Source organism: Malus sylvestris, chromosome 5 (genome assembly GCF_916048215.2).
Source record: "Malus sylvestris chromosome 5, drMalSylv7.2, whole genome shotgun sequence".
In the NCBI taxonomy this organism is placed as follows: domain Eukaryota; kingdom Viridiplantae; phylum Streptophyta; class Magnoliopsida; order Rosales; family Rosaceae; genus Malus; species Malus sylvestris.
The window spans coordinates 39,462,317-39,476,547 of record NC_062264.1 but is presented as its reverse complement, the minus strand read 5'-3'; the positions used below and the strand labels follow the sequence as shown (position 1 = coordinate 39,476,547).

The 14,231-nt window shown below is 36.3% G+C and overlaps 1 protein-coding gene and 1 pseudogene across 1 annotated transcript; both read right to left on the bottom strand.

The window, feature by feature from the left end:
* Positions 1-2,734: 2,734 nt before the first annotated feature.
* Positions 2,735-3,866, bottom strand: LOC126623139 (putative germin-like protein 2-1; annotated as a pseudogene).
* Positions 3,867-4,985: 1,119 nt separating this feature from the next.
* LOC126623138 (tubulin beta chain) lies at positions 4,986-7,400 on the bottom strand. Its single transcript, XM_050291924.1, has 3 exons — positions 6,875-7,400; positions 6,123-6,392; positions 4,986-5,884 (listed from the first exon to the last, which is right to left on the bottom strand). The coding sequence occupies exons 1-3, from the start codon at positions 7,266-7,268 to the stop codon at positions 5,214-5,216; spliced, it is 1,335 nt and encodes a 444-aa protein (XP_050147881.1). The 5' UTR covers positions 7,269-7,400; the 3' UTR covers positions 4,986-5,213.
* Between the last annotated feature and the right edge of the window lie 6,831 nt (positions 7,401-14,231).

Sequence of the window (14,231 nt, the reverse complement as noted above, 5' to 3'; positions counted from 1 at the left end):
CAACCATCAATACTTTTCAGTACAACTCGTGTTTGGGAACTAGCCAAACATTATACTTTTACGAGTTTTTTGTTGTGTTATCTATGTGCCTATTGCACTGCCACAACGTACTGAAATGAGGCATCATCGCGGATTAGGCATTGATGTTGAACATCATCTATCATTCAATATTTGGAACCCTTAACTGGGGATATGTTTACCGTGTGGTTTGCGGACCATCAATTTGATAAAACAATTTTCCCGTTGTTAAGGGGAGAAAATATCGTTCCAGAAGAACGATGAGAAAATATCATTCTAGAATAATAATGAGAAAAGACCATTCCAGAAGAACGAAGAGAATTTGTCTTATTTTGATTCACGAAGCAATCAACATGAAAATGAAGTAAGAATAATTGAATGATGCAACAATGTATCAATCAAATGCCAGATGCATTTAATGATGCAATGAAAGTGATGAAATCACATATATTTGCTGCAAATGTGCCTACAAGAATTGATGTCCCTGTTGGACAAAATAATAAGGCAGTAAATTATTTACCCGTTGCACGCCTGAAGCGTGGCAGACCCTCAGACTAAAAAAAAAGATTCAGTCTTTCGAAAGAAGAAGAATATGGCACTATTGAACTATCGCATTCCTAAAGCATAACTGTTGCATGCCAGAAACATGACAGTCGTCGCATGGATACACGTCCCAGAAAGGACAATCCATGGACATAGGAATATTGATGTCTCATGCATGAAGCATGATAGACGTATAGGTTTTAATGACTCAACTCTCGGAAGTGGAGATTAAAATCCAAGCTCTAAAACGCTCAAGAAGAGGTTATGATCTGCATTCTCTAAATTACGACTATCCTGGAAGAGATAGTGTAATGCCCTTGAAGATGCAATGGATATCCAAAAGAAATGAAAAGCTTTTATGCATGCGCATGCACACAAGAATATGGGATCACAAATTGATGATAACCAATGGTAATTTTGGTTTTTATAAGTAGCTACTAAATTCATCAATGAGCTGTGTTGATATTGAGTCTCATTCTTTTCCGTCAACAAAAATAACTCTCTATATTATCTCATATCCTCTTCCTCTCTTTACTCTCTTCCTCTTATGTATCTTCCTTACCTTTGATGTTGTTGGGAGTTTGTATTTATATAGAAAATAGGAGTCGTGTGAAGCAAGCCTCAGAAGGGCAACTTGCCCATTATTTAATTCTTTGAGTGGACATCCACTGTTTTACAACACTCCCCCTTGGATGGCTACAAGTCTTCGATTGACTAGTTAAAATCTTGATCTGTTTTTGGATGCTCAGAACCTTTCCTGATTGCTTACCTAGAATTGCTCTCAAGTAGCCATCTTCAACTGTTAATGGAGCTGGGTCTCAAGTCACCAAGAAGTGATGGACCATCCAAATGCAAGGTTTGCATTCCACTCCTGCATCAGTGGACAAATACTACAAGAGAAGATGTCACACATGCATGGGGAAAAACCAGGGAAAATACCACTTATGCAAGGGCAACAGATAAGGCAAGTGAAAATGATACATTAAAGCATGTAGAGACAAGCGCAACAAACACTTGCTTGTTCATCCCCGACAAAACCGAAGATCACTTGCCACGTAAAGCTCCTCATGGTCCAATTTCATTCAAGATCAAGCCTCGAAAGTCCTTGAAGAAATCACAAATCTGATTCAAGATCAAGTGTCCACCACCCTTGAATCAAATTTAGCTCTATATAAAAGAAGTAAATTCAGACCTTTGGAGGAAGTCCAGCAGAAGGCCCTCTACCCAATTCAAGAACAAGCCTGTGGAAAGTCAACAAGCACAACATATATGGTATTACTCATCAGGGGGAGCATCAAAAAATAGATCAAGATTTTAACGAGTCAATTGAAAAGTTGTGGCCTTCCAAGGGGGAATGTTATAGAACAGTGGATGTCCACTCAAAGAATAAAATAATGAGCAAGTTGCCCTTCTGAGGCTTGCTTCACACGACCCCTATTTTCTATATAAATACAAACTCCCAACAACATCAAGGGTAAGGAGGATACGGAAGAGGAAGAGAGAAAAGAGAGGAAGATGAGAGGAGATAATAGAGAGAGTTATTTTTGTACTCCTATTATTCCAAATTATAATAACAGCATCACTATTGCCTCGAGGACGTACTCCAGTCGCACTGACAGTAGAGGAACCTCGTAAATTTTGTGTCTTGTTTCATTTATTCCACTGCACACACCGTCGATTTTACAACAATCAACAATTAAAGGTAAAAAGTCATCCAACGTAATACAACTCAGATCCAAAGAAAAACTTAGCTTTGTCAAACCATCAGCCACCATGTTCCTTTTTCCGATAAATATGACTTAAATCACATTGATCAAATCGAGAAAATCAAATGATTACAGCAATGTAAAAAAGAAGCCAAAATCATTCACAACACATTTGAAGAGTGAAACTAAAACACCAGGTTCAGATTCTCAAGTATCCTCCTAACAGCCTTATCCAAAGCTCAACTTCATGGACTTCTCCTACTCCCATATTAGCTGAAAAGCCCCCGATCCAAGAGCCCTGATGATCTCTTATTGATCGAAATTGTGTTGCCTAGCTAACCCTTCTTTATAAACAAGCTCAACCATTGTTGATTAAAACATGAATATATCGAAAAGAGTAGGGCAGATTCCTTGAACTAAGGCACAAAACAAGGATAATATAGATGTGTGGAGTAATGATAGTGAAGTTCGCAGAAAGCAAATCTGTATAGCATTTGACAGACATTTCTGGTTCGGAAACTAGCTATATAGTAGGCAGCCACTTTCAACTGCTTAAAGAATTAAACGGTTTTCATGCATATAGTCTTGTAGATTGCAAAGCTCTTGGAGGAAAGGCCTCCCTAACTACTAAGCAAACAAATAAAGCAAAATAGATCAACTCTGATTGCGTTTCTATCCGAGGAGAAATAAATTATCCTCTTGAAGTATCAGAATCTAACACAATTACAGTCCCTTGTTCTTAAAATAACAAAAATTACAAAATAGCAGACCAACATGATTCACTTGAACTGTAAGTCAGATCCCTTTCGATTGAATCGGAGATTCCAATGGGACTCTAAAATTTTGCCTGCAAATCGAAGACTACGTTGCTGTCCACTTGGAAAGACTTTGCAAGAACATCAGCAGGGATGTCAGGCTTTGATCCAAATATTGTATTTGCAACAGTAATGGCACCAGGGTTTTGGCTGCTGAGAGCAGCAAGGACTACTGCATTACTATTTCCAACATTGTGTTGGTAATGAACAAGTCCTACTGGGAATACAAACACATCACCCGTCTGAAGCACCTTGCTGATATGACGGTTTTCTGGGTTGGAAGTGATAATACCCACTTGGAGGCTCCCTTCCAGGACTTCAAGACTTCTGTAGCGCGAGGATGCGTGTGTGGAGGGTTAATACCCCATGGGGCATAATCGATACGCACCATGGAGATACCAAGAGTATTAAGTCCTGGAATTTGGACTGCTTTAACGGGGGTCACCCGTGAGCCAACTGGGTTGGATGTGTTGCCTGCTGCTAGGTGAAGTCCGCTGAAGAAGAAGTCATTGGCATCGACAAGTTTGGAGTCCTTGCACGCAAAACCATTCACCAGTACTAAAATCATGGTGGAAAAGAATACATTAGAAAAAAATATAATTCCAATACTGACTAGCTGACTGATATTATGTACATACATGTACGATATAATTATGATTTAGCTTAGGTGCCTACCTGAGGCTTTATCAGCGACACAGAAATCCTGAAGGGAACTCGGGTCAGATGCCGAAGCAATGGAAGAAGATACGGCAAGGAATGCCAACAAAAGAAGCTGAGAAGCCATTAGAAATTCGAAAATCTTTTGCTCTCTTTGGTTTGCTTAAACTTTGTAAGGAAATTAGGGTAAATTTGAATTGTGGATAAAGACCTAGCACGTTGCTGCTTTTATACAGAGAGTGGAGCTCGTATTTTTTGTGCACTGAAAAAGTCTCGTTTTCTAACCGCGTGTGAAATTTTTTTGTTTAACTCAAGGCTTGTCATCTATTACCTCGTTTTTACTCAGGTGCCGGAATTGAAATTATTCCTTTCTGTAAAAGATAATAAATTAAGGAAAACTAACGAAAATGGTTTGAAAATGATTTGAAAACTTTGAGTTTTAATAAGGACAAAATAAAGGGTAAAGTGAATAGTTTTGATTTTTTTTAGTATAAAAAATATGGTTTTTCGTTAAAGTAAACATTACCGAGAGCTTTTCGTTAAAGTTCCCAAGAAATTAAGAATAACCAAGACAAATATAACAGAGTCTTGCATTACTCGTAAAATAAGAACTAACCATCTTTAGATATCAAATTTTAAACATAAAATTTAAATTTGAAGGCTTATGTGGCACATTAATATTTTTTAAAATTTTGTTCTTCAACCGATATATCAATTTTAAACCACTATTTTTATTACACTATTTAATTTTTATAGTTACATTTAGTATTTTAAAACAAAAGATAAGTATAAAAATTATAAAAGCATTTATCAATTACTAAAAATAGATTTGAAGCTGCTCTCAAATTTGACAACTCTCTCTACTGCCTTTCCATGTCATGTCACATAGAAATTAGCATTTCATTTGGAAAACACTAGCAATGTCTTTTTTTTACCGTTATTGCTGATGTGGACATTTTGACATCTCATTTGAAGATACTCTAAATTTAGCTTTATTTGTAAGTAAGAATTAAATTTATAATTATTATATGCAAAATTTAAACAATTGATGTTTCGGGCCACTCAACGGTATGGAACATGAAAAAAAAAATTGGTATGCATATACGATATTATAATTAAAACATTAAACTGCATCCCTTTCTTCGAATATAATTCATAGCACGCAAAGGAAACGATGGGTATTTGGGCGGCTCCATTTTACCAAAACAAATACAAATACAAAAAGCATATGGTGCAAGACAGAAAATTCCATCACTGAAATATAAGTTTCGACATTATATGCCTTACTCGGTACAACATTCAAATCCAACACAAAAGCGTCTTTACAAAACCCATCTCTTATACAAGGACCCCTCCCACATTCCATACATCCATGTCAAATCTAAATTGACTGAGCAACAATCAATTTTTCGAATTAAGCCACAAACATAACGAGTTTACACAAATTGAGAAACCACGACCATGGCACGATTCATCAAGCACCAACCTCCTCTTCCTCCCCTTCGTACTCCTCTTCGTAGATAGTTGCATCCTGGTATTGCTGGTACTCAGCAACCAGATCATTCATGTTACTCTCAGCCTCGGTGAACTCCATCTCATCCATTCCCTCTCCCGTGTACCAATGCAAGAAAGCCTTTCGCCTGAACATAGCTGTGAACTGCTCGCTAACTCTCCTGAACATTTCCTGAATTGAAGTCGAATTCCCAATGAAAGTGGATGCCATTTTCAGACCCTTGGGTGGGATGTCACACACGCTGGACTTAACATTATTGGGAATCCACTCGACAAAGTATGAGGAGTTCTTGTTCTGGACATTAATCATCTGTTCATCAACTTCTTTGGTGCTCATCTTACCACGGAACACAGCAGATGCAGTAAGGTAACGTCCATGGCGTGGATCAGCAGCACACATCATGTTTTTGGCATCCCACATCTGCTGGGTCAATTCGGGCACAGACAGAGAACGGTACTGCTGTGATCCTCTTGAAGTTAGGGGTGCAAACCCAACCATAAAGAAGTGCAGCCGTGGGAAAGGGATAAGGTTAACTGCAAGCTTGCGTAGGTCAGAGTTCAACTGTCCAGGGAACCGAAGACAACATGTGACACCGCTCATGGTAGCAGAGATGAGGTGATTAAGATCACCAACTGCATTAGCCGTGCAAAAAAAAATGTTAAGAGATCACATGACATTCCTTCTAAAAATCTCATAAGAATTCACACAAACACATACAAATGCGTCTCATATCATATCAGTATAAGATGCCAGTCTATGATTTATCAAAATCTTTTTTACTTAAGATACAATCAAACAGAAAAAGATCATTATATAACTCTACAATCACGGTCACTTGTCAGCCGCCATATATCTAAGATTTGGACTTACAAGTAGGGTTGGATAGCTTGAGGGTGCGGAAGCAGATATCATACAGAGCCTCATTGTCCAAAACCATACATTCATCAGCATTTTCAACAAGCTGGTGGACGGAAAGGGTGGCATTGTATGGCTCCACAACCGTGTCAGACACCTTTGGGGATGGGAAGACAGAAAATGTCAACATCATTCGATCCGGGTACTCCTCTCTGATCTTGGAAATAAGAAGAGTTCCCATGCCAGAGCCGGTGCCACCACCCAAAGAATGACATACTTGGAATCCTGTTCAAAACACATGGCCAACATTACAAAGCTGAATCATTTCATTCACACCAATCAGCCATTCAAATTATAAACTCAAAAGAAACACTAGATATCGATCAAAACCGCTCTTGTTCATTCCTTCTACGTTATGCTTAACTGCACTTGTGGACCAAATATTTGTGACATCGATCAGATGTCAACGACGTGTCCACATTTAAATAAAATGCGATTAACCGCAACGGATAAAAACTTAATTTACAAAAAAAATTAGCCATAATTTGAGAGATAGGAAACAGAACAAGACATTCAATCAAGCTAACCCAAATAAGACATGATTAAGCACCACAATATCATATCCAATCCAATCCAATCATATTAACAACAATCAACGAATTAACAAACACAATTGAGATTCAATTTCAAACCAAAAGCACGATCAAATCAGATAAACAAAACAAACCCAAAAAACAATTTCAACCCAAAATCTTGGTTTTCAATACCCTGCAAGCAATCGCAATTCTCAGCCTCTTTTCGCACCACATCGAGCACGGAATCGATAAGCTCGGCGCCCTCCGTATAATGCCCCTTAGCCCAATTGTTCCCGGCCCCAGACTGCCCGAACACGAAGTTATCGGGTCTGAAAATCTGCCCAAACGGGCCGGATCTGAGCGCGTCCATCGTCCCAGGCTCCAGATCCATAAGCACCGCACGTGGGACGTACCTTCCTCCGGTGGCCTCGTTATAATAGACATTGATTCGCTCGAGCTGGAGCTCGGAGTCGCCGTTGTACCTTCCGGTGCTGTCGATGCCGTGCTCATCGCAGATCACTTCCCAGAACTTGGCGCCGATCTGGTTGCCGCACTGGCCTCCCTGGATGTGGAGGATTTCTCTCATTCTTGGGGGTTCGAGACCTGTTTGGTTGCCGGGAAAATGGGAGGGGAAAGCGAGGGAAAATGTTACCGTGATAGGTTTTGGTTTTGCCGCGATTGGATGGAGCGGAACGGGTAGTGGGGAAAATGGCTTTGGGAATTGTATATTTTAAAGGGTGGGTCCGGTGAAGTTTGGGGAATGTGTAGGGGTATTTTGGGGAATCAAATTTGGATTATTATAGATAATGTTTTTGTGGGTTTCGGGATTTTTCTAATTTTGGGGGCGATGTGCTGTCACAGTTTGCCCTAAAACTTCCTGAGACACCAACACCAGAATGGTTTGTGGGTGTGAAATTTGGATATTGATTTGGAGTGGAGAGAAATGTTAAAGGAGATTATTTCAAAACTGATACTTTCTTAATAGTAGGATCATCTGTCATCTTATATTTTTTACACAATGTTTTATAAAATTGACATGAGAATTAACGTTAAACTATGAGGTGGCGGAAAGTCCATGAAGAATTTCACTTTAAACGAGTCTCTTTAGCATTTCTATGTTATGAATTATTTTTGGAGCCACATAATCCCACATTTGTGGCCAGGCTAGCAATCGGGTTGTGTTCGGGTTAGTTATTTATAGGTGTGTCCTGTTCATGTTGATATACGATTGATTAGCAGGCACATTGATTGAAAAATAATATATAACGCAATAACTAGTAGAGAATTGTTATTGAAAGTCCAAAATTTAATTGTGCACTTTCTATATTTTGAAAAAAAAAATTACGAGAATTGCACAATTAAATTTTTAAAGTGCCAATAATAATTCCTTAACTAATACTATACTTAACAAAATGAGATAATTTATAATTTAATTAGTGTTTAAAGTATGTAAACAATATTGTTCCTCTGTACGTACCCATCAAATTTTATATTCATGCAAATTTCGAATTGGAATAAATGTATCATGATCGAAATTGTCACCTGATTTTGTCACTTGTACCAATCCACAAATTTCCAACAATTTCCACCCTAGTGAGATCTAGGGCCAAGCTAACCTTCCATTACAAACCCCATGCACTTTTTTTTTTTTGGCAAACAACCCCATGCACTTTCAAAAGCAATTACACCACCTTAATTACACTTCCAAATTAGGATTTTTTTTTGTTGTAAAACAATAGATTTGTTAAATTATAAAACCAAACAAATTTTGAACCCACGCTGTGATGCAAGGACAACATTCCACGTAGAGGGCCACTTGCGGATATTTTGGATCTTTGATAGTTTATGGTGGATGGGATATTTTAGTTTATTTTATAATTTATATTAAAAAAATATTATGAGGTTTTTTTTTTTAAGAATTATTAGAGAGTACCCACCACTGAGCAGTGTTTCTTTTGCTTCAAGGCAAACAAAGATGACAAAAGCTATAGAAGGATATATATGTCCTACTATTTTGGGTGATCTATTTTTATGGTTTCTGATAGCCACCCAAAATCTACTATAGTTTGTGCTTTAAATATATACAAAATCTTATCCTTAAAACCTAACTATATAAAAAAGAAATAAAGCATATCTTATCCTTAATCAAATCTCTAACCCCACACCATTCCTTCCCAGCCCCTAAATAAGAGGGATAACCGTGGCTTGCCATCAGTTGTCCCTTTTAAAAATAAAAATAAAAAACAGTAGGTGCGGCTACCTTTCAAAGTTATAATTGAAAAGCCATGATCACAGTATTTTATACTATAATCGAGAATATATCCTATGTATCTACTACTCCCATCGTTTGGCTATACATACAGAATATATGTTTAGTTTTATGTGAGAGAATAAGATGAACACAAAAGAGTAGCCATTGTTTGAGAGGTGCAGTTTAGTTTGCTTTAATTCTTAATAGATGGATACCAAGTAATAGTGGATAATATGATTTAATCAATCATTTTCATACCATATAAGCCCTCTATATTAATCTAGTAATTAGAATTCGAAAGGCCAACTTCTTTGTTTTACACAAAGATGATATGGAAATAGAACCAATGGATGAGAAAAAGCTATTAGGATTCTACTTAGGTTTAAATATGAAATTGACTCCCGATCTTCATCCCTAATTAATTTATTTCTTTTTTTTAATATAAGCGACACTTTTACTTTAAATACATAAAAAAAGTTTGAACTTGAAAAATAATAAATTGAAGAGAAAGATCATGATCATCAAGGCAAATCCACCACTTGCGATTTCTTTTGTTTTCATCTTACATATATTCTCAAAAGGGTTTTTATCACAAATGGCCTCTGCAATTGACCCTCACCATCAAAATGGTTCTTGAAATTAAAAATCATTCAATGTAGTTCCTGAAAATATATGTCACAAATCAATGTGGTCATTCCGTCAATACTCTGTTAAGTGTTGTTGTGGCACATAAATTGGCCACACAAGTCTTTTTTTTTTTTCTCACAAATGGTCATTGAAATTGACCCATGACATATAAATGGTCCTTGAAATTGACCCACAACATTAAGATGGTCCCTAAAATTAACCCACACCATCAATATAGTCCCTGAAATTGAAAATCAATCAATGTAGTATTTGAAAATAGGTGTTGCAAATAAATATGATCCTTACGCCACAATTTTGTAAAAAAAAAATTGTTATGTGCTGATGTGGGTTTAATAATTAATTAAAAAAACTGTCTAAATACCTTTTTACACAATGGAATTTTTTTTTTTATATAGTAAGGCCTATTCCGAAGAGAGATATCTTCCATAAATTCTCAAAGGCACAAGCCTTAACCAAGGCCTAAGAGGGGGTGTGGAAATAGTTTTCAACCAACAATCGTCCTCGGTTATAACCTCATTATCGCAAGGCAAACCTCATCGTTCTTTGCATCGCCAGAACATCAAGGAAGCGTCAAACAAGCTTTTCAAGATTAAGATTGTGAGGATATTGATCGCCTAAATGTTAATGGTGATGTCCCATTAGTCGTTGTCAATGGGCCAAGCCATCACCAAATGTAATCTCGATCCAGGTTCAATTCGGTGAAGGGTGTTGAAGTGTGTAAAGATAGGTGTATTGAGATTTTTTTAGACAATAGAGAGCAAATGAGGTAGAGAAATGTGGAATGGGATCGGAGGTGATTGCAGGACTGGATTTTTGGGTTGACAATTTTTTTATTAACTATTAAATTATTAATACACCTACTTGATTTGAGAAACAAAATTTTTGACATAATTGTGACATAATTGTGACGAAATAACTACATTGATTTAAGATACTTACTTGTCAGACTACATTGATCAATTTTCAATTTCAGGGACCATTTATATGTCGCGGGTCAATTTCAAGGACTATTTATATGTCGCGGGTCAATTTTAAGGACTATGTTGATGTTGTGAGTCAATTTCAATGACCATTTGTGAGAAAAAATAACTTATAAGGTCCGTTTATGTGCCACATCAGCATTTAACAAAAAATTTAACAGAATTGTAACGGAATGACCACATTGATTTGCAACACCTATTTTCAAGAACTACATTGAATGATTTTTAATTTGAGGGACTATCTTGATGGCGATAGTCAATTTCAGTGATCATTTGTGATAAAAACCCTTTTCAAAATAAATCTCATGTTCAATCGTTTGTAGATCTCAGACTTATTGGGTTTGGAGCTCGGGCTTAGGCTGTGCACATAGCCCATCAGGCCATGTTAATGTTGGGCTAAATGGGTATTTACAGATTTTGGGCTTAAATGTTGGGCTAATATTGCAATTATAATCTGATGAATGCATATGCATAATGTGATTAAACAAAAGTGAAGGGTAGTAATATTCATATACCTATTTTTACTTTTTATCTTTTCAATTTTTGGTTATTAGATTGAATAAATTGAAAAATATCAATGACCACCAATTGTGTGTGAATAGGACTATCCAAGTAGAAATTTGTTTTCTTTGTCAATGGTCAACGACTCAACGGTGAGTAGCAAATAATATCCCTTCCCCCTCTATATGGAATTTAGCTATTCTCCACTTCTTATTGAACAAAATCAAGGGAGGAACGTGAGATGGAGCAGATGCAGCAAATTTCCAGGCTACTCTGGTCGCCTGCCTGGGAGAAGGGAGGGAGTGGATAGTGACTTGGTCTGATCCCCATAGTCTAATACGTATGCTAAAGAAGGAGTGTACTGCAGAGGCTACGTTGGAGTGTGTTTGATATCTGGTATTTAGCAAATCAGTTTAGAGAGGTTGAGTTCAGTTTTGTTCCGCGGGGTGGGAACCTTGCTGCCCACCTAGTGGCTTCGCATGTTGCTTGTCATGGAAGTTCTTTCTTGTGGGATGTTTTAGGTCTTGATTTTCTTTTCAATATCTTGGCCGAAGATATAAACGTTTCCAATAGATTATAATCAAGTCTACTCTTTTGACAAAAAATAAAAATAAAAAATGACACCGTCCAATGTGCTTCCAGCTTTGCTTTCCATAGACTTAAAAATTCGGCTACAAACCTTTTTTACTGATTTTGTGTTAAATAATTAGAGTACTAGAACATCAATTTACTCATGTTACAGCGTATACACTGATTGTCAATATTATATTTTAGGGATGTGTTATCCACACACCTCATTTTACTTCTCACACACGCTCTGTTCGTTGATCTTCTTCAATTCATCTGATCCGACGGCTGAAAATTAAAGAGGTATGTGAGAAGTAAAAAAATGTGTATAGATATCACACCCCACTGTGTAAACTTGCCGACTTGTCGACCACCTAACTGTTTCGGTATTTTTCCTTCATTTAGGAAGCAAGTCGGTAAGTTGCATGGGATGGGTAACCTTTACTATATTCCATCTAAATCATGTTTAAAACAAAACTCAACACAACCTCAATAGAATTAATATTTAGTGTTAATGAATAAAATATATGTTATAATTGTGTAGTGTAACTTACAACTTCGCTACTACGGGGTGACCCAGTGGTTAGGGATAAATTTCAGGCCTGTATTCCACAAGACATGTTCTGAATTCGATTCTTAGTGCAGGTGAATCGCACGATAGTGGCGAGGGGAAGACATAAATGCCTCTGTGAGTTTTCTCAGCCCTCGAAAGGAACGAGTCTTTGTGAGTTTTCCTGGCTCCCGGAAGGAATGACTGCTATACCGAAGCCACCAGCTAAACTTCTTTTAAAGAAAAATAAAAATTATAACCCTAAGCACAAATATCACAGCCACACTTAAAAATTTCTGCTTTATCTACCTACGCGTGTTAAACTAAGATCTTCGTACGTTTTCGAAGTTTCAACTTTTGCTTTCATGTACAAGCACATTCAACTTTGCTTTTGGTGATGTTTGAACTTTGAAGTAGTAAAGAAGCAAAATAGTTGTAACAGCTGTATCTCAAATAATCAAAAAACATGTGACCAAATGAGTAGAAACTGAAAAGAAAAATGAACTCAATCATCATCGGTCAATTTACACCAGCATTTTCTGGTCGTTTACCTGCAAGAAAAGGTTACACCAATGGGGATGGGGTCTCCCTTTTTATTCCCTGTAATCTCTCCATAATTAAGTACACGTTTTACGTGAGCACAATGAACAAAACATTTTTAATTACTTGAGATTTTTTTCCAAGTTAGTTAATAATTATAATATTTGAGCACTTGATAGAGTTACTATAATTTAGAGTTTGTTTGAAAGTGTTTTTAAAATGGCTGAAAGCACTTTTGGTAAAAATATTTTTGAAACCAATTCTAAGTAAAACTGCAAGTGAATCCTAAAAATTCACTTAAAGTGTTCCGTGCAAGAAGAATTGGTGTTTCTTGCAAGAAACACTTTAAGTGCTTTTGCAACTCTAAAATATTTTCTCTAAAAATACTTTCAAACAAACTATTACTCTTTTACAAAAAAATAGAATATATGCCACCAAGACTTTATTAAATTTCCCGTACCAATTGAGACGTTTTAGCTTTTTTGTTTAGTGAAAGAGAGATTAATGGCTGGTTTGGTATTGCTGTGTTTTGAAAAAAATCTGCTGTGAGAATAAGCGGCTGTGCTGTGAGAATAAGCGGCTGTGAAATAAATCAGCAGAGTGTTTGGTAAACCTTTTTTGTAAAAGTGTTTTTGAAAAAAAAAGCAGTCTAATATTGAGTCTTTTAATTAAAGAAGCACTGTAACTCCATGTGCTTTGAAAAAAAGCCAGTTTTCCAAAGCTACAAATAGCAGCTTCAGCTTTTTTCTTTGATTTCAGCTTATTCTCACAGCAGCTTCCAAAATAAGCTATTTTTTTTTAGTTTACCAAACACCTAAAACCCTCACAACTTTTTTTCATGGTTGCTTTTTTTTAAGCACCTCACTCCCAAACTAGGTCTAAGCCTTTTTGCAAAGAGTCTATGGCTTTACGCGAAAAACACGACGAAGACATGCATGCATTATTTGTGTTCTTTTGTTTTTTTCAACCATCATCTTTGTTTAATGGTAAGAATACAACATATTTTAGTAAACAGTTTATGAAATATGCGATGAATTATTGTCAGTCTACAGTAAATATTTTAAAAGAATTTTCGCTAGAGATGGGCATTTATATTGATTGCAGAAGCAGAAACCTGATCAGATCACTGAGAATCGTAGACACCAACTTTAGTTTTGTTCCTTCCAGATGTGAATTTCATTTTTTTATTTGAGAAGAAATTAATGACATAATAGTGGTTGGACCTCTAGATGGTTCTATAATTAAAATATTTTTTGTAAATTTTAATATAAAAGTTAGGATATATTTCATATATTTCTTTTAATCTTATAAGCTTGTGAAAAAAGAAGTGTACTTAGTGAAGTTTCTTTTGGCCATACAAATAAATAACCTTCTGAATGTTGTGTTTTCTTTGGTTGTCATCCATATTTATAAAAAGTTTATATAAAAGTATATCAAACATTTTAATAATGTATTTTGATTTTTAAACTCTAAACATCTTTACAAACTTTTATTAAACACTTTATTATTTTA

Bases quoted from the DNA above. Each gene is read 5' to 3' on its own strand.
- LOC126623138 (XM_050291924.1), bottom strand. From the start codon at position 7,268: ATGAGAGAAATCCTCCACATCCAGGGAGGCCAGTGCGGCAACCAGATC. The intron at 6,393-6,874 runs GTATTGAAAACC...TGTTTTGAACAG, and splicing joins GAATTGCGATTGCTTGCAGG to GATTCCAAGTATGTCATTCT. The intron at 5,885-6,122 runs GTAAGTCCAAAT...CGGCTAATGCAG, and splicing joins CAAGCTATCCAACCCTACTT to TTGGTGATCTTAATCACCTC.